This window comes from Ahaetulla prasina, chromosome 6 (genome assembly GCF_028640845.1).
Source record: "Ahaetulla prasina isolate Xishuangbanna chromosome 6, ASM2864084v1, whole genome shotgun sequence".
Taxonomy (NCBI): Eukaryota; Metazoa; Chordata; class Lepidosauria; order Squamata; family Colubridae; genus Ahaetulla; species Ahaetulla prasina.
The window spans coordinates 6,938,370-6,958,789 of NC_080544.1; the positions used below are offsets into that span (position 1 = coordinate 6,938,370).

A 20,420-nucleotide genomic window follows, 5' to 3' on the forward strand; every position below is an offset into this window, starting at 1 on the left:
CCAGCGTGCCTACCGTTCCTGTCCTAATGTTCCCTTTCATTATATCCAATTAATATAGTTATTACATACTTATGCTTATATATATGTTTATATATCGTATAGTTATTTCATGCTTATGCTTATATATAATGTTGTGACAAATAAATAAATAAAATAAAAATAAATAAATAAATTCCCCTCCATCCATCACAGAGGCAGCAGGTCTCTCTTGGGGCCAATCAGGAGATACATTTGTATTTTGAAGATCTTTCTGTCTTTATAAATGGGACAAAGTGTCTCCTGGGGTTCTTCCTCCTGGTCAGGGAGAGACTGGATGATCTCTGGTGATTCTTTTCAGCTTTCACTGATTTTTGTCTTTGCAGAGAGATGTCAAGATGACTACAATGCAGTACCAAGTGAGTGATTTGTCCTCTTTACATGTAATCTCCAATTTAGAGCAGGGATCAGAGGCATCCATCACTTGAGGTGTGTGTGTGTGTGTGTGAGAGAGAGAGTTTAAACACAAAAGAATCTCATGAAGCTGCAGAGTTGTGTATCTTCTTCTTCCTCCTAAAAATTAGGTTGGGAACATGGTCCCAAGTTTCATTAAAGGCAGGTTATTCTTGGAAGAGGAGACCCCAAGGAGGAACTTCTGGTATGAGAAACCCTCAAGAAGGTGAGAGGACCCAGCTGGGTGGAAGATCCCTCTGGTTCAGGGGTCTCCAACCTTGGCAACTTGAAGACTCGTGGACTTCAACTCCCAGCATCCCTCAGCCAGCAAAGCTGGCTGAGGAATGCTGAGTTAAGCCAATCTTCAAGTGCCAGGTGAAACAACCATAACATGATCAGGACGTTCTGTAAACGTAGTAATCAAAAGGAGGTATGAGAAAAGGGACTTCGATGGATGTCAGCTGGATCTCCTCTTGGTCTCCCATCCCTAAGGCTCAGCTTTGAGTTAAAATCTAGTAAGTGTAAAGAGAGTGTGTAAAGATCAGGATAAAAAAACATAACCTTAGTGATGAGTTGGCTTTAAAATATCCCTTTAAAATAATCCTGAATAGTAATATTGCAATCATTTTAGTAATGTGCTTTACTGTGAATATGCTGCTTATAAAATGGGGAGGGAGAGAGAGAGAGAGAGAGAGGCAAAAACAAACCAACAATCCTCAAGTAATACCAAAACACCGATACATAATCCTGAACAGGATTCGCACCTTATCTGCCAGGACTGTCTGTATAAATGGGGCATAGCATCCACCCCTCGGTCTGACTGCAGGGTTCCACATTAAACTTTAGATCACATCATGACCGACTGTCAGCTGAGGACATAGACTAGACCAGTATCTGATTTTTTTAAAATATAAACGATGCTATGCTTCAATGGTTAGATGGCCTAGCCATTGGTATTTGAACATAGATCTCTTTAACATTTATATTTTATTGCACTTTACTAATCTAGATGAAATGTTAATATATATTGCTAGTCCATGTACAATATGCCATATGCTAAATGAATAAACTGTCGCACATAAATGCAGCTTGAGTACGTCCTGGTATATTGGGGAAATACGGCCTTAAATCTGTGACTGAAGACAGCAGGTCTTGTGCAAAGATTTGGTTACAACATTATGATTAAAAGTGCCATAAACCCCACCCTGCAAATGTGGTCTTTGGGAACCTGCAACTGATGGGCAGGAGAGACAGCGAAGCCGAAAAGGTTTCAAGAGGAGCCTTTGAGCAAAGGGCTCTGCTTCACACTTCTGAGAAAATAGGGCTGACCGGAAATTCTTCACAAGCTAATATCTGATTCGTTGCCCGGAAAGCGGGGAGTTGGGCCACGTGCAGAAGCCAAACAAACCATATTATGGCCTCGTCCAGGGTGTGATGTACCAGCTTATTATGAGGGGCAGGACTCAGCAACGTCTTTCCCTATATAAGCAGTTCATAAGTTCACAGGATGGGGAAGATCTTCATATAGTTCTGGTGATCTCTGTTTCTAAAATGCTGGATGTCTTTTTCAGATTGGTTGGAGCTTAGCCACATCTAAAAGATTTAATTCGTCTACAAGAATTCTATAGAAATTCAGACTCAAGTTTTCTTTGGGGTTTTGCAGGTGCAGGGTTGTATCCAGAAAACTATTTCAGCCATGGCTTCTTTCCATGATGTAGCTCTTTGCTGTCTCAGTCAAGGAAATAAAAATGCAAGATATCCAACCTCAGGATTAGAGAAGGTAGATCCATGCATGCTTTGAAAAAAAATTGAGTGGAAGGGCTTCAGATCATGGATGGGCACAGACGCGGCATTTCCTTGCTGGTCATTAAAGCAGCCTGACATTTTTCACATTTCTGGTGAGTTTGAAAAGAAGTTGCAGTGGCATTAAGGGGCCAATTTATAAAGACCAGTGTGACTTTTAAAGGAAAGGAAACTTTCTTTCAGATTCAACTGGGAGTCTAGAATGAAGTGTGTCTTTGCATGTGCAGCTGCATTTAGGGGAGAGGTGAAGGATAAAATCATTTGTGAAATCAGCACAGCCCTGGTACCAAAGATTTGCTCTGAAACCAAAGACTACTTTTGACCTAAGCCAGAGGTCTTCAAATTCGGCAGTTTTAAGACTTGTGGACTTCAACTCCTATGCTGGCTGGAGAATTCTGGGAGTTGAAGTCCACAAGTCTTAAAGCTGCCAAGTTTGAAGACCTCTGACCTAAGCTATACTTCTGCTGTCCTAGACTTCAGGGGCTGAGGAGTACGTGAGAGATGGGTGGCAGGTTGCCCCCTCCTCTATAATTCCATCTACTACAATATAACCAGTGTGCATTGTGTTAGTTTACATTAATATAGATGATGGTGACATGTACAAAACCATGGCAGCTAAATATAAACCTAAGAATGGTGGTATAACAGAGAAGTCATGTGCTTTGAGGGGCCGGTTGCTTTTCAGTTTGATGTGCAAAGAAAAGAGCAATTTACAGGGGTGCAAGTGACTGTCACATTTTTTTTTTAAAAAGCTTGAATGCTGCTCTTTTTCAGAGCAATACCAGTAACGATCACATATTAAACGTCTATGCCATCTCTATGACTTTGGGCAGCCGGACAATATTCAGTAGATTCTTTTAGAGAAGCAAAAGCATATATCACACTTGGCCAATAAAAAATTCTATTCTATTCTATTCTATTCTATTCTATTCTATTCTATTCTATTCTAAAGCATATCAAGAAGAGATGCTCACAGAGAGATTGATTTGACAGGAAGGGAATGCAAGATCAGTCAAGATCCAGATTAAAAAGAATTAAAACTACATATTATTAAACTCTATTGTAATATTTCTATTTAAAGCATCCTGCTCTATGATGTGAAAATGTGCCAGCACTGAAATACTACTAGGTAAAACGTCAATGTGGGCCTCTAATTCCTGAAGACTGTATTTAATGATTAACATATGGCACTACTTTATCTTCTGCAGACTCCGAATAGTAGATAGTGTATTATTTGGTATTAAGAGGGCGGGGGGGAAAACTGTTTTGACCAAGAATAAAAAGCTTTATAGGACATATCAACTTCATGTATTTATTAGAAAGTTTCAACCAAAATAAATGATGTTTCCATGAAGCTTTTGTTTTTGTTTTCCTTTTTTCCCTTTTCAATTAGACATTTTAACAAGAGCAGCGTTCTCGTCTCTCTTCTAAACTGGGGAAGAGTAAAGCCTTCTTAAATATGGCAGGGAATTTTGGTTGCTTTGTTTTAAAAAGCAACACCTTTAAGCCGTGAGCCTTAATCCTCCACAGCATTATTACCATTAATCTAATGTAATCATTAATCTTATACGGGCAATATTGATATTGCAATGAGTGAAAAAGCAACTTCTCTCTTTGTGGCCCTCCTTATCTCAGTCAAAGAGATAAGCCTTCAGGACATGCAAATATGTCAAGTCACAACTGGGAGGAGCAGCTCTGCTCTTTCTGCTGCGGCTTCAAGCACACTCAGCAGCTCAGTGGTGGCCACCACACACCTTGTCTTCACAGTGGCAGCCCAGGGAAGAATACTCTCTCCCCTGTGGATGGCCCGGTTGGATTGCCAGCCGTGCACAATGGAGGGCCTTCTCATCATCACTCAGTGCAAGCCCACCCAGCCAACTCCTGCGGTTGGGTTTATGGGGAAGATTAGCTGCCATCCTCCTCTTCTTTTCTCAGGTGAGGAGGAAGAAGATGTCAATGTGCTGATCCTCAGCTACCCCCAGTACTGCCGCTATCGCTCTATGCGGAAACGTATCCAGGGCAAGCCATCTTCGGTGCAAGCAGACCAGTTCGTCTTAGCCCTGGGAGGTGTTGCAGCCATCAGTCAAAGGTCTCAAATCCTCTACTGTCGAGACACGTTTGAACACCCCACGCTCGTCGAAAATGAGAGTGTATGCGATGAATTTGGTAAGTCGCTTCACCTTTCTTTCTGTCTCAGTTTAAAAGGGTTTTCTGCAATTGCTCCCTGTTTTGGAAGTGCGATTTAGTCACAATGGCTGGCAAAAAGCATTATTTTAGTTTGCTGAGAAGCCAAGGAGGTGTCTTAACAGTCCTTATAGTTTGGCATCTACACCACCTGCAAAACGCTCTTAGAAAAGCAGCTTGCTTGTTGGAGGATGGAAATGACGTTGAAGAGAGCTTTGAAGGGTATCATGGTGTATTTGGTTGCACGCTGGGCCTCGTTCTTCCAGGTTTGCTTATTCTTTGGGGTTTCCTGCATCTCCTTTATTCTTCAATTGTGTACCAGTGGAGATATGCTGAGATGTTTGTAGCCCGAGATGGCTCTATCTGATTATCAGAATGTCAATCCTTGGGTTTAGAGCTGTTGAGTAATATGCTGTAGCCATTAAGCTCTAAACTGCTTACTGTGAAGGAGACTCGCGAGCTCCAGTGTCAGATGTGTTCCTGGGTGCTGTAGAGCCAATGGCTCATTGTGGAGCTCAGTTCTAGCAGAGACCACATTGTTAATGCGGGATCGGTGTTAGCTTTATCAGGTTCTACAGTTTGCAGTTCCCAAATGCGCTGGGTAGAGTTTGCACAAAGAGATGTTTTCAGAGCATGTTTGTGAGAATGAAGCACCTCCCTACACAACATTAGAACAGCAACATCCTTCGTGAGATTCTCCTGGCTGCTTGGGGTGCTATCCTCAGTGGTCTCCAAGTGTGTTCAGAAATGGGAGGTGTGTAGGCACCGTGCACCAGGAACAAAGCAGAGGAAGAGATCTTGGAGCACGGGATGAGTTTTGCTAAGGATGCAGCCGCTTTCACATTTCTGGTGAGTTTGAAAAGAAGTTGCAGTGGCATTAAGGGGCCAATTTATAAAGACCAGTGTGACTTTTAAAGGAAAGGAAACTTTCTTTCAGATTCAACTGGGAGTCTAGAATGAAGTGTGTCTTTGCATGTGCAGCTGCATTTAGGGGAGAGGTGAAGGATAAAATCATTTGTGAAATCAGCACAGCCCTGGTACCAAAGATTTGCTCTGAAACCAAAGACTACTTTTGACCTAAGCCAGAGGTGTTCAATTGGCAGTTTAAGACTTGTGGACTTCAACTCCTATGCGGGCGGGAGAATTCTGGGAGTTGAAGTCCACAAGTCTTAAAGCTGCCAAGTTTGAAGACCTCTGACCTAAGCTATACTTCTGCTGTCCTAGACTTCAGGGGCTGAGGAGTACGTGAGAAATGGGTGGCAGGTTGCCCCCTCCTCTATAATTCCATCTACTACAATATAACCAGTGTGCATTGTGTTAGTTTACATTAATATAGATGATGGTGACATGTACAAAACCATGGCAGCTAAATATAAACCTAAGAATGGTGGTATAACAGAGAAGTCATGTGCTTTGAGGGGCCGGTTGCTTTTCAGTTTGATGTGCAAAGAAAAGAGCAATTTACAGGGGTGCAAGTGACTGTCACATTTTTTTTTTAAAAAGCTTGAATGCTGCTCTTTTTCAGAGCAATACCAGTAACGATCACATATTAAACGTCTATGCCATCTCTATGACTTTGGGCAGCCGGACAATATTCAGTAGATTCTTTTAGAGAAGCAAAAGCATATATCACACTTGGCCAATAAAAAATTCTATTCTATTCTATTCTATTCTATTCTATTCTATTCTATTCTATTCTAAAGCATATCAAGAAGAGATGCTCACAGAGAGATTGATTTGACAGGAAGGGAATGCAAGATCAGTCAAGATCCAGATTAAAAAGAATTAAAACTACATATTATTAAACTCTATTATAATATTTCTATTTAAAGCATCCTGCTCTATGATGTGAAAATGTGCCAGCACTGAAATACTACTAGGTAAAACGTCAATGTGGGCCTCTAATTCCTGAAGACTGTATTTAATGATTAACATATGGCACTACTTTATCTTCTGCAGACTCCGAATAGTAGATAGTGTATTATTTGGTATTAAGAGGGCGGGGGAAAACTGTTCAGTCAGTTACGGGAGCTACAGAGCTTGGATATCGTCATGCAAGGAAGTCTTTGGTAAAAAGGAAGAGCTCAGGGCTGAACTGGGCGGGGGGGGGTGGTCCTTGGTGCTCTATGAACTTGGTGGTTTTCTTGCAAACATTTCATGACCCAACTAGGGAACCTCATCAATAAATGTGGTGTTTCCTGCTGGTTTATTTTGACTTAGATGGTGCCCACAGTCCAAAAGTTGTAAGGCCAGCACGAATCCTGTGATTTAATTTAAAGGTAAATTAATTTTAGCTAAAATGAAATACCATTTTCACCTATGCATGTAACTTTCCCATACAGCACATTCCATTCCAGTCCAAATGACCTTTGGACAGATTTCAGTTGAGATGGAGAGACCAGGTTCCTGCAGAAGGTTGTTCCCCAAAGACAGAGCACCCTATTCCTTCATAATCAGGAACCCAGGACAAAACTATGATTGAGGAGCTCTGGTGCCAGGAGCATAATGGAATGATGGCCAGAAAATGGCTCTACCTGGCTTCTATTTTCTCCTGTGCTTAATGCTGGCTTCCTGAGCCAGAATATCTCTCCCAAATTATTGCCAACCCATACTTGGAATCCTCTAGAAAGACCCATTGTGACCCATCTGTTCTGAAGATGTTTCTCCTTGTGTCATTTGTCATTTGAAAAAGGGACAGCAAGGCTCAGATGCCAAGTTATCCTCCTCCTAAAATCACCCACAAGGGTTGGCTGTGCTTTGGTGGTGGGGAGGATTTGCACTGACATAACTGGTATCAAATACACAATTTAGCGGTAGCCAACTGTTTATTGGCTGATTGTGCAAACTCTACCTCTACGTTAGCTCACTTACTCAGGGATTTTGTAAATAGCAATGTTGGGGGTTTTTTTTGAGGTCTTGTACAGTACAGTACAAATACGGTACAAGACACATGTAAGCATTCAATTCCTGCTTCCAGAGCTATGGCAGAAAGTCAGAAATATTTAAATTATATATGCAACCAACTAACATACATTATTCAATATTAATAGGATCACAATCATTCCTTCTACATCTGATAATCAACATTAATAATGGTTCCACAGAGCAGAATCCTTTTCTGTCTTGCAGTGATGGTCACCAACTATTACTGCTTTATGCAAAAATGATACCAAGGTGGGTCTGTACTAGGCCACAGGGCATTCATCGTGTTGGTAAGTTTTCAGCTTGGGGTTTTGCAGGTGCAGGGTTGTATCCAGAAAACTATTTCAGCCATGGCTTCTTTCCATGATGTAGCTCTTTGCTGTCTCAGTCAAGGAAATAAAAATGCAAGATATCCAACCTCAGGATTAGAGAAGGTAGATCCATGCATGCTTTGAAAAAAAACTGAGTGGAAGGGCTTCAGATCATGGATGGGCACAGACACGGCATTTCCTTGCTGGTCATTAAAGCAGCCTGACATTTTTCACATTTCTGGTGAGTTTGAAAAGAAGTTGCAGTGGCATTAAGGGGCCAATTTATAAAGACCAGTGTGACTTTTTAAAAAAATTTCATAGCATTATTTAAAAACATTTTCGTTAGGTTTTCATAAAATCCCCCATGACAATTTAAATTTCTGAAAATATACTATTTGTATCGCCTGCGCATAAGTTTAGTTCACGTTACATAAGTGAAACTAAATGGTGCTATAGTGCGACCGCAAACAAAAGAGCCTCATCCCAGAATAGCTTGTGCATCTCCCCCCACACCACCCAGCTGTAACAGACAACCGGAGCTGGTAGCCAGTGCCTCCCCCCAAACCCAATCCACGATGCGCGAGAGGCATGCCCTGATGACGATACATGGCGCATTACTGTGGAACCGGTGGGCGGTTAGAAAATTTTACTACTAAAAGAGATACAAAAGTGGGCGGTAGGTATAAAAAGGTTGACTACCCCTGGTCTATTCTGTGCTCTTCCTACATGAGTTGTTGCTGAAAAAATGAATGAAGTCAGGAAAGAAATATGAATTTTCTTCTTAAAGATATTTTGTAAAATTGCACGTCCACCAGCTTTCCATAGTGCCTAATAAGAACCATCTCCTTTCCAGCTGGACAGATCCATCAATAGCAGAGAAGTCTAGAGTCACCATTGGAGCATGGATGAACTATCTATCTAGCTCCCTTTCTGCCCAAATCTTTAGAATAGAATAGAATAGAATTTTATTGGCCAAGTGTGATTGGACACACAAGGAATTTGTCTTGGTGCATATGCTCTCAGTGTACATAAAAGAAAAGATACCTTCATCAAGGTACAACATTTACAACACAATTGATGGTCAATATATCAATATAAATCATAAGGATTGCCAGCAACAAGTTATAGTCATACAGTCATAAGTGGAAAGAGATTGGTGATGGGAACTATGAAACGATTAATAGTAGTGCAGATTCAGTAAATAGTCTGACAGTGTTGAGGGAATTATTTGTTTAGCAGAGTGATGGCCTTCGGGAAAAAACTGTTCTTGTGTCTAGTTGTTCTGGTGTGCAGTGCTCTATAGCGTCGTTTTGAGGGTAGGAGTTGAAACAGTTTATGTCCAGGATGCGAGGGGTCTGCAAATATTTTCATGGCCCTCTTCTTGATTCGTGCAGTATACAGGTCCTCAATGGAAGGCAAGTTGGTAGCAATTATTTTTTCTGCAGTTCTAATTATCCTCTGAAGTCTGTGTTTTTCTTGTTGGGTTGCAGAACCAAACCAGACAGTTATAGAGGTGCAAATGACAGACTCAATAATTCCTCTGTTTACTGGACAATGGGTCTGCAGGTTTCAGTGGTAAGGCAGAAACATAAATCCTAGATTGCAAAGTGGCTCCCCCAAAATATCATTAGAGGCCTCAGAGTCCCTGAAGAAGTTGCTAGTGTCTAAAGCACACAAAAGCCAGTTCATGTTAATATTTATTTCTCATCTTTACAATATACTGTAATTTCAATGTGGATGGATTCTGAGCCTCTTTAAATATACAGTAGTTCACTGCAATGTCTTACCAGTCTAAAAAAGGGTAGATTTCAGAAACCATGGTTAGAGTGCCGTAATTAAATATAGCAATTCCTACTTTTTAAAAGAAAAATAAATAAAGCAAATGGCACTAAGAAGTGTTCTTAGTGAGCAGTAACCATAATGTTATTCCCATTTAAGTATGTGTAAAATAAAAGTGCTTTCCCATCATTTAGCATAAATGTTTGAAAATGAGAAATCTGGAAATGTTTTGAATTCCTGGTCAAACCTTTCTTTGTTTTAAAAAAATAAGAATGGAGAAATAAGCTATTAATGGTCTCCAGATGTTGCTTACAATGACTGATTTTTCAGTTGTAAAATAATATCTATTTAAAACAACACCAACAGCAACACAACATTCAGTTCTAGCATACCCTAGAATAATGTTTGAAAAAAAACCCATATTGAACAGAGGAACTCATATAGCTTGCAGAATTTCTTGTGTTAAATTATTTCTTTCTGCTAAATGTTTATTAATTGCTTCCCGCTTTTCATAATCTCAGAATAAATATTAGCACATTTTGTCTTTCCTTGTATGCGTAAAATAGTTGTATTCACTAAACATAAAAGTCCCAGATAATAATAAGGTCAAAGTCTGCTTCCCTCCTGCAATGCTGCTATAATTTAATCCATATTCATGTTGTTGTCCTAAACTGACACTACTCAGACTGATGGTTGGACAGACTCCCCTTTATTTGCATTAGACAAGATTTGTAGTGCAAATAAAAACTTCTAATGACTTCTTTTTATCTTTATATGTTGCTGTTTTCATCTAAGAAGCTTTGAGAATTAGGGAAAATATTCCTCCTGGCCGTAATACGTATACTGTTGGCTGGTCTCTCGGGATGTTCACCCATAAATGAAGTTTCAGGGCCATTTGAATGAGCAGTGAGGCCAGGAGCTGAAAGAGACGGGCTCCATCCGTGACATGACCCAGTCCAGGTTGTCCTTGGTGCCTGGCCAGGACCACTGGCAGAAAATGGCAGCTGATGCCCTCTGGCCAAGGCCTCCTGAGCACTGAGTTGGCAATACGCAAAGGCACTGGGGTCCCAGTTCCATCCTCCAATGCCCTTTGGAGCTTCAGGTTGGGCATTTTGGCCCTTGAGTCCAACCCTGTTTTCCAGGATGGTCCAAACATCTGCTCCAACTCTTTGGCACTTTTGTAAAGGTAATAGAAAGGATTTACTCCAGCAGGCCGTTCTGTAGGGGAGGAAACAAGGCGACCTTGGACTGGAGGGATTCTGTCAACTGGAAGGCCAAGCTGGGCTTCTTCTCTCATGTCGAGGTTGCCCTTCGAATGTGGGTCTAGACACCTGCAAGCCCTGAAATTTCATCACTCAGATCTCTCCAGTGCTGGGGAAGGGGTGAGTGTAGAAAAAAAGGATGCAGGGCAGGGCCTGCTTGTGGCCAGGAGTCTTTCCGTTTGTCCTGACGCTGTGCGGGGTCAGGCACCCACTACAAGGGCAGCTAAAGCTGGAGCAACGTGGAACCCATGAGCCACTCCCAGGTATACTGGACTCGGGGGGGCGGGGCCAGGAGGGAGCTCGCACACCAAGGGCCCCTCGATCCAATGCAGGACATTCACTTTTGCTTGTCAGTGATCATAGTTAAGGAAATAACGGCTGAGGAAGGAGATGGATGGAAAGGGAGCGAATGCATTCTGAAAGGTGATTCTGTTTCCCACCAACTGGATGTTGCAAATATTAAATATTCATCTTAACAATGTTAATGCTCCATTACTATAAAACCTGCTTCCTTGCACCACTGCATGTAATGAACATTGATCAGAACTGACAAGGCTTAACTCTGTCTCTTGTGATAAGGTCCTTTCATGGCTTGAGTTCAGCATACAGTGTTAAGTGCAGCTTTTCCCCTCCCTGCCACCTAAATATACCACACAGGAAAAATGTGGACGTCCACCTCTCTCCAAGGCTGTTTTTTCGCCCCACAACCGCAGAACCTGCCTGCTATCTCCTGTGCAAAATGCTGGATGTGGTTTCCTAGCTTCCAGCTGCATGGCCCAGGGACAGTTGAGGAGGGGGAACTGAATAGAACCTCAGTCTACCCAAGGTTATCGTATCAGACAATACATTAAAAACGACGCACAATTAAAACATTCTGTTTCTTTGAAAAGCAGCATTCTGCTGCTGCTTCAATGGCAGGATAGAATGAAGTTGCTTTAGGTGACTGCAATCAGTTTTGGTCACCGTGATGTAAAAAAGATGCTGAGACTCTAGAAAGAGTGCAGAGAAGAGCAACAAAGACGATTAGGGGACTGGAGGCTAAAACATATGAAGAACGGTTGCAGGAACTCGGTATGTCTAGTTTAATGAAAAGAAGGACTAGGGGAGACAGGATAGCAGTGTTCCAATATCTCAGGGGCTGCCACAAAGAAGAGGGAGTCAATCTGTTCTCCAAAGCACCTGAGGGTAGAACAAGAAGCAACAGGTGGAAACTAATCAAGGAGAGAAGCAACCTAGAACTAAGGAGAAATTTCCTGACAGTTAGAACAATTAATAAGTGGAACGACTTGCCTGCAGAAGTTGTGAATGCTCCAACACTGGAAGTTTTTAAGAAAATGTTGGATAACCATCTGTTTGAGATGGTGTAGGGTTTCCTGCCTGGGCAGGGGGTTGGACTAGAAGGCCTCCAAGGTCCCTTCCAACTCTGTTGTTGTTATTATTATTATTATTAGGTCAGGAGGGTGGGCATACATGGACCTCGGGGAGAGCGGGGGGCTCTATGAGGGAGATGAACTGTTATAAGAAGTTTTTTTACTTACGGCACATATATAGAGAGAGGGGGGAGGGGTGGCTCTTTGGTTTGGTCTTTTGGAAAAAAAGGGGTCCCAGCAGTCTCAGAGACCCCCACCTTAAGGAATTCATGGATAATTTATGGAGTGCTAGAATTTGAATTTGGATTTGTCAGTTTCCAAGATCCTATATATTAGCTCCTTCCCTACTTGACAATAAACCTAACGAATGAGACTTTTTGTAAATCCGTTTTCCGGGCTGTACCGGTAGTCCTCAACTTACAACCACAATTGAGCCCAATATTTCTGTTGTTAAGTGAGACATTTTCCCCCTGTGAGTTCCCCCCCCCGTTTATAACCTTTCTTGACATTGTTGTTAAGTGAATCACTCAGTAGATAAGTTGATGTTAAGCGAATCTGGCCACAAAAGGGGATCACACGTAACGGTTATAAGTAGGAACCAGTTGCCAACCATCTGAATTTTGGTCACATGATCATGGGGATGCTGCAACGGCCATAACGGTCACATTTTTCAGTGCCATAGTAACTTCGAACAGTCACTAAATGAACTATTGTAAGTCCAGGACTATCTGTACTCTACTCCTGGGGCTTAGTGTTTCTTTTGGGAAAATGCAAGAAACTTGGTCCAGGAGGGTTTGCTGGCTGGACAGATGGACAGACGGTGGCTCTTCCGCAGGGCGTCTTCACCAAGGCTGGGTGGTCATTGATCAGACGTCCACTAAGCAGGGGACGACCTCCACGGTCTATTCATGATGGTTTGATTCTGTGGATCCATTTCAACCAGAGGTAGTTGAAAAAACCTGAATTAGCAGACTATATTTAGGATCTTCCACTGTTGCCTTTTCAGTAATTGGGGTTCTAGTGAATCAAATCCCATACAGAGAGGAGTTATTTTAAGCCATTTAAGCTATTAAGTAATTTATGTTCTCTTTAGACAAACATCCTGGTTCACACATTATTATCCCCACATTCTGTCCTCTGCTTGGACCACCCTGGATGCCTTTTGTGTTTCCTGCTGGAATCTTTTTACATTGTGTGTTCAGAAGAGTTTTCATCCATCACACTATCAAATTTACATTGTTACAGTCCCTGAGGTCTGGGAGATCAGTAATTATTATGAACAGAAGAAAACCTTTTTAAAAAATCTATCATGTAAGTGCCAACATTCCTGAAAGTAACACAATGAACAAAGGAATAAGTGATCTATGTCAGAATATGGACTCATTCTTCAGAATAAACCTGCTTTAAACAGCAGCGAGAGAGACAACAATGTAATATTTTCCAGTGACTGTTTATCATGAATTACGTCAGCTTTCATTTAAATGTGTTTATTCTCTTTAATGCTTCTTGGTGCATAATCTGCAATGTGTGGCAGCTGGGGGGGGGGCGATGAAATAACAACTCGCAGGCCCCCTGCAGGAATAAAGAACAGGGCACAGGGTTGGGTTGACTCCCCCCCCCCATTAATTATTGCACAACTCCTTCCTTTTCTTTTTCTTTCTTTTTTTTTAAGATAAAGTGGCCGAGGTATTTATGGCTAAATCTACTCTTACATGGCTGTGTTTTGCTCCTGGCTAGTTCTTAGCTAAAGCAGTCATTTGCGGTAATTTTGCTTTGGGAGATATTATGTCAGGCAGGCCTGGTTTAAGAGTATGATTATGTTTCACGTGACCTGCGGGTTACATGTCAGCACTTGAAGTTTCTCCCACTGAAATCCAGAACAATTGAAGCTAATGCTCCTCTGCAAGGAGGCCGTTGTGGGCATACCTGAAATCACTGTCAACCAGAAGAAGGAAAGGAAAGCGAAGCGACTGCCCTAAGGCTTAATGCAGAGGTCTTCAAACTTGGCAGCTTTAAGACTTGTGGGCTTCAACTCCCAGAATTCTCCAGCCAGCTATGCTGGCTGGAGAATTCTGGGAGTTGAAGTCCACAAAGCTGCCAAGTTTGAAGACCTCTGGCTTAATGGGTTCAGGTCTGCAGACTAGCTTCCCAGGGCTTAGGAATTGATTTACTGGATCTGGGGAATCCAGTTGAGTAGTGGGAGATATTCTGTGCAATCCTGAGGTGTGATCTGTGAAATCCCTGGCTCCACAAATTCCTCTCCGCAGTGAACTTCTGAGTTGCCCATCAGCCACCCCACTCTTCCCCTTGCAATAGTTACAATTACTAATTTTTTTAAAATTTGCATTTATATCCCGCCCTTCTCCGAAGACTCAGGGCAGCTTACACTATGTCAAGCAATAGTCTTCATCCATTTGTATATTATATACAAAGTCAACTTATTGCCCCCAACAATCTGGGTCCTCATTTTACCTACCTTATAAAGGATGGAAGGCTGAGTCAACTTTATTGACTGACCCAGAGAGCTCAGGTTGTTCCCTTCCTGTCTGGCTCCAGTGGATAATTCTCTGAGGATTTCAAAGGGAAATGTTACTGACGCTCCTGCCATCAAACAGAGGATGCAAAGGTTTGTCAATCGCTCTTATGTTGTCTTGCAAGCCTTTCCACCATTTGCAGAACAAACAAATCCCTATAATACAAGCATGCATCCAAATCTTGTACATTGTTGCTGGCAATCCTTATGATTTATATTGATATATTGACCATCAATTGTGTTGTAAATGTTGTACCTTGATGAAGGTATCTTTTCTTTTATGTACACTGAGAGCATATGCACCAAGACAAATTCCTTGTGTGTCCAATCACACTTGGCCAATAAAATTCTATTCTATTCTATTCTATTCATTACTTAAGAAAGCTGTCATTGGAGACAGGCAGAAAGAACATCCAGATCTTAAAAAGTGGGTATGAATGCTCTTGCAAATGCTTTTGCCATTTCAGTGCAAAAGCATCGGTGAAATTGGTGGGTTTGGGGGTTTTGCCAGCAAGGTGAAAAAAAAAAGGTGAAAAAGGTAGCCCAGGAGTGACTTAGTTTGTGGAACAGGAGGAGCAGCTTCTTCCTTGCCTTCTTCTGACCTGGGCAGAGGACGGGGGCGGGGGGCAGATCCTTAGCCCTCACCTTCCAGGGCTTCAGTACGGAGCAGGAGCAGCCCAGGATTCCTTCCTTCCAAACGTTCAGCATATTTTCCAGTGCATGCAGTATTTCTTTGAAGAAGAAAGGAAACATGCAGGGTGTGCCAGAAAATGGAACAAAGAACAAAAACACAGCTAGTGACTCACTATGAACATTGTTTAATTTTTCTCAACACAGAATTAGTTAATTACTCTTAGCCAAATTAATTTGCATTTGTCTTTTTTTAACCTTTCCTTTGTCAGAACAACGTAAAAGCAGCAAAAGCTTTGATTTCTCGCTTTCGAGGTAAATCTCATTTCCTTACAAGTGGCAGATCCAGGTGGGACGGCTGCAAAGGGGCATTTTGATCTGGGCTGACAGAGGGAAGAAAATGGATCTCTTCCTAGGACAAATGGCCACAAATGTCAAGCTTACACTAGGATTTCTGATTTTAACACAGCTGTGTGTTTGTGTTTGTGTGTGTGGGGGGGGGGTGTACCACACATACAAATGTTATTTTGATAAAATGCAACAAGGCAAACGTGATTATTATGGAACGTGAATAAATATGCAGGGATCTTGTAGATTTTTCAAAAGGAGACACTTTCTCCAAATGCTTTGCAAATGAGTCTGCAAACCACATTTAGAATTGTTCCAGATTTTTAATTAAAGGCATTTCACAAGCCACTGCAAGTGAAAAGATTATAGAATGTAGCAACACTTATTCTGGGTTAATGAGGAAATATTCAGTATTTGTTGTAAAGCAGATAAATGTGGATGAGGTTTTATAGAAGGATTTTTAATAACGGTTCGTGCTGGTTGCAGATTGGGACAAAGTTCAGGTTGGAGAAAGCCTCCATTTGGGAAGACTTTGAAAAGCTTCCAACCTTGATCGGGGCTGATGTGGGGCCACCTGAGATGTTCCAGTGGAGCTACCTGGACATCCTGGGGCAGCAGCGTTGTTTTATGGGGGAATCTCCAGCGGAGTCCTCTCCGGGAAGCAGAGAAGCTCCATGGAGCAATCTTTCCACCCAATTGTGGGTGGTGGGGATGTCGAGACCTTCATGTCCCGTCCCCCCACCTCCTCCTGCACTAGAAGGGAAGGGGAAATTTTCCATAGGCAACAGGAGGGGGGAAATTGTGCAGCACTAACCATTGTGCTGTTCTGCTCCCAACTGTGACTTTGAATGCTTGTTTTCAACAGCTTGGGAAAAATTACTACAAGATTAGAGGAGCTTTATTTTAACAGCTTTGATTCCTTGTGCTAATATATCAAACATTGGAGGAGCCAGACTGCTTCCTTAGATGGGAAGCAGGGTTCTCCCCCTCCCGCCACCCCCAGTATAAAGCTGAAGGCAGATAGTAAGAATAGAATAGAATAAAATAGAATAGAATAGAATAGAATAGAATAGAATTTTTTATTGGCCAAGTGTGATTGGACACAGAAGGAATTTGTCTTGGTGCATATGCTCTCACTGTACATAAAAGAAAAGATACCTCCATCAAGGTACAACATTTACAACACAATTGATGGTCAATATATCAATATAAATCATAAGGATTGCCAGCAACAACGTTACAGTCATACAGTCATAAGTGGAAAGAGATTGGGGATGGGAACGATGAGAAGATTAATAGTAGTGCCGACTTAGTGAATAGTTTGACAGTGTTGAGGGAATTATTTGTTTAGCAGAGTGATGGCCTTTGGGGAAAAACTGTTCTTGTGTCCTGGTGTGCAGTGCTCTATAGCGTCGTTTTGAGGGTAGGAGTTGAAACAGTTTATGTCCTGGATGTGAGGACATTGACAAATGTGAGGACAATGACAAAGGTGTCATTGCACACACACACACACACACACACACACACACACACACACACAGAAAAAAAAAGATTCAGCAAAATGTGGTCTTGTTTCAAAACCGTGAAGATCTGTGGGACCAAAGAAACACTTAAGTTAAAACACTTCCAATTTCCTTAATAACTTTTATCTGTCTTTTAAATGCTGGAGGTGGTTGCAAAGCAAACTAGGTTCAAATCTAATTGAACCCTGTAGATACTTATATATAGTTATTTGAAATAGTTTTTCACTACAGATGTTACGCCATTTTAGAACTTTAGACTAAATAGTGTCAGGTCTTGTTTGCTTTCTTAGTATGTTATTCATTTATTGGGAAATTCAAAATGTAAAACATCTGGAAGGAGGCTTCATGCTTGTGAAGCCCGTCTTTGAAATGTGTACATTTCAGACTTTCTCTTTAATGCCTGTTTAGAATGAGGGAAGGAGGCTCGTGGGCTGCAGTTTGTAATGTTCTGCAAATGTCCTCCAGCAAAAATGACAGAGCATCAAATTGGAAAAGATTGGGATGGCGTATGAGTTCATTAAGCCTTTTTGCTCAACAGTCCAAGTAGATTTTTGGAGTCAAAAACTGTGACCTTTGGGATTCTCTGTAAACACTCCACAGCAATTTTACTCAGTGGATGCCCTCCAGATGTGTGGAGCTTCCATTAGCTCAGACAACACATCTGGAAGGCCCAGGAAAAGATGGCACACACTGTGAAGAAGATTTCTGAAGAAATTATTGGCTGTCCGCTGCAGTCCTCTGAAAACATCTGCATCAAAATAGAAGAATTAAGCTATTTTACCTCCCACGTGTGAAGTTAGAGCCATAGACAACTGGCCATCTAGAAAAGAATGAAGTTAGAGCCATAGACAACTGGTCATCTATTGGAAGCGCTGGTGTATTACTGTCTTAATGGCCTCACAATTTCATTTCCACAATTATATGCATTTGATGACCATGCCTTTAAAGAATCAACACACTCAGCAGAAAATTGAGGCAATTGGGAGATGACGCACTACAGGAAACAGAAGAGAAAAAATAGATAACGAACAGTTTTAATTTTCCTTTTTATGTTGCAATAATATTCCCTGAATGGTTATGTTTCCTTTCTTTCAATTATGCCTCTTAAACACACACGCTAGAAAAGAATGAAGTTAGAGCCATAGACAACTGGTCATCTATTGGAAGCACTGGTGTATTACTGTCTTAATGGCCTCACAATTTCATTTCCACAATTATATGCATTTGATGACCATGCCTTTAAAGAATCAACACACTCAGCAGAAAATTGAGGCAATTGGGAGATGACGCACTACAGGAAACAGAAGAGAAAAAATAGATAACGAACAGTTTTAATTTTCCTTTTTATGTTGCAATAATATTCCCTGAATGGTTATGTTTCCTTTCTTTCAATTATGCCTCTTAAACACACACGCTAGAAAAAAGGATGTGCCTCCGAACACAGCATGTGTCCCCCCTCCCCGCAATTTATGGGATGCAGGCAAATTTAGTGCACCATAGCATTTGAGGAAGAACTGGTCATATTTGTGGTTTCTCTGGCCAGACTGACCAGTGGTGTACCCACAGTTTGCGAGGAACAGGATGTGTGCCCAGACTTTGACCAGTGCTGATAATCTAGGTTACTATTTCCATCCGTAAAAGAAAACATTATTATATGTTTACATGAGAAAAATTATTATGTATATCAGGCAAAGTGACAGAGCAAGTAAGTGACTTGTGTGCCTTGGCTGAATGGTTACTAAAGATGAGAAACTGGATGGATAAACATTAAATAGGGCAAAATAATGCTGAAAATATGTGGATGGGGCAAATTGTGAACAAACCCTTTGGATGATATCACTCCTCCTACCCACCCCTGATTTAAGTATATTTTGGTTTCTTTCTTTCCATTTCTTACAATGCCAGATCGGTCTTCTCAGAAATCGTAATGGAGGCGTAAAAGCATTGTCTGAATCTGGATGGTCTCCTCTTCAGTTGAGAGATATCTGCCCAGGGTTGGTTGGTTTGTTTGGGGGTTTTTTTTATACAGTTCGGTCTATATAATTATTTCAAACAACATGTGCGCTGCTGCACAATGTTTGCTTTTGCTGTACTAGGTCCAAAATGGGGGAAGGAGTCTTATTTCCATGGGATGTCATCATTTAACCCAACATAGATTGCTCGGCCCTTCAGAGGAAGGAGCCCTGTAGTCAGACGGAGGCTCAGCAGATGCTATGAGGGGACGAACCCCCCCCCCACACATTTTAGCTGCTCAGCTGCTGAAATTGCTCAGCAGTTTCCTACCACTGTGAAGATAAATACAAAACCTATACCCAACAATCTTAAAAATAGTCTTGTTTTTTAATAATAATAATAATAGCACCAAAGGGCTGCCTAGATACATAGAAATTTTGAAATTATTAGATCTGAGTATCCTGACCTTGCAAAAAACACCCTACTCGGAATTGCCTACATACTCAAATGCTTCCTTAACAGCTCTTAGGTCTTTGGTTAGGACTTAAACTATATGAATCAAACTGAAGATTAAATCTATAACAATTTCCTTTGAAATAATAATAATAATAATAATAACTCTTGAAAATGAGCAAGTCAAGATCCTGTGGATCCAAATAGACAGACATCTGGCTCACAACATGCCTGACATCACTATTGTGGAAAAGAAAAAAGGCTGGTTCATTGATATTGCAATAGCAGATGATGCACGAATTGAAGAGAAACAGCTAGAAAAAAATAACAAAACATTGTGATTTGCAGATTGAACTTGAGTGATTATGAAGGGAAAAAAATCAGTAGTTGCACCAATAGTAATAGAAGCACTTGGAGCAATACTCAAAGGGCTGCTAGATACATGGAAATTTTGAACTTATTAGATCTGACTATCCTGACTGCAAAAAAACCACCCTACTCAGATGCTATCTTAACAGCACTTAGGTCCTTGGTTAGGACTTGCTAAGTTTTTATCAGTCCCAGACTGTGAATTGAATAATGAGGAGGAGGAGACGACGACACTAAAGGACACTAATTCATTAAAGGAGAAGAACTCATCAACTCATAAATTTGACTTAAAAGTACAGAATTACATCATTAAAAATATCAAGGCATATTTTTGAAGAGTGGACTCAGAAGTTATTTTTAATCTTGTCAACAGAGACATCAGCCTCTATGGAGGGACTTGTGTCTAAAAGATATTATGGAAGAGGAACAAGTTCTACCTGACAAGACCAAGACTGAATTAATAGTTGATTTGAAAAGAATGATATGGAAAAGATGTTTTTTCACTAGCCATATTTTTAAAAAGCCCAGCTGCTGTCTTATTAATTAAAAGG

The 20,420-nt window shown here is 41.2% G+C and overlaps 1 protein-coding gene across 3 annotated transcripts in view; it reads left to right on the forward strand.

Moving 5' to 3' along the window:
- ARID5B (AT-rich interaction domain 5B) overlaps positions 1-20,420 on the forward strand; it is a 169,601-nt gene that overhangs the window by 71,321 nt on the left and 77,860 nt on the right. For all 3 annotated transcript variants that reach the window (XR_009155830.1, XM_058189220.1, XM_058189219.1), the window contains one exon: positions 4,168-4,398. Coding sequence is in view for 2 of the 3 variants with exons in the window: in XM_058189220.1 (XP_058045203.1) it covers positions 4,168-4,398 (231 nt within the window). In the remaining variant the exon portion in view is untranslated. The remainder of the gene's footprint in view (positions 1-4,167; positions 4,399-20,420) is intronic.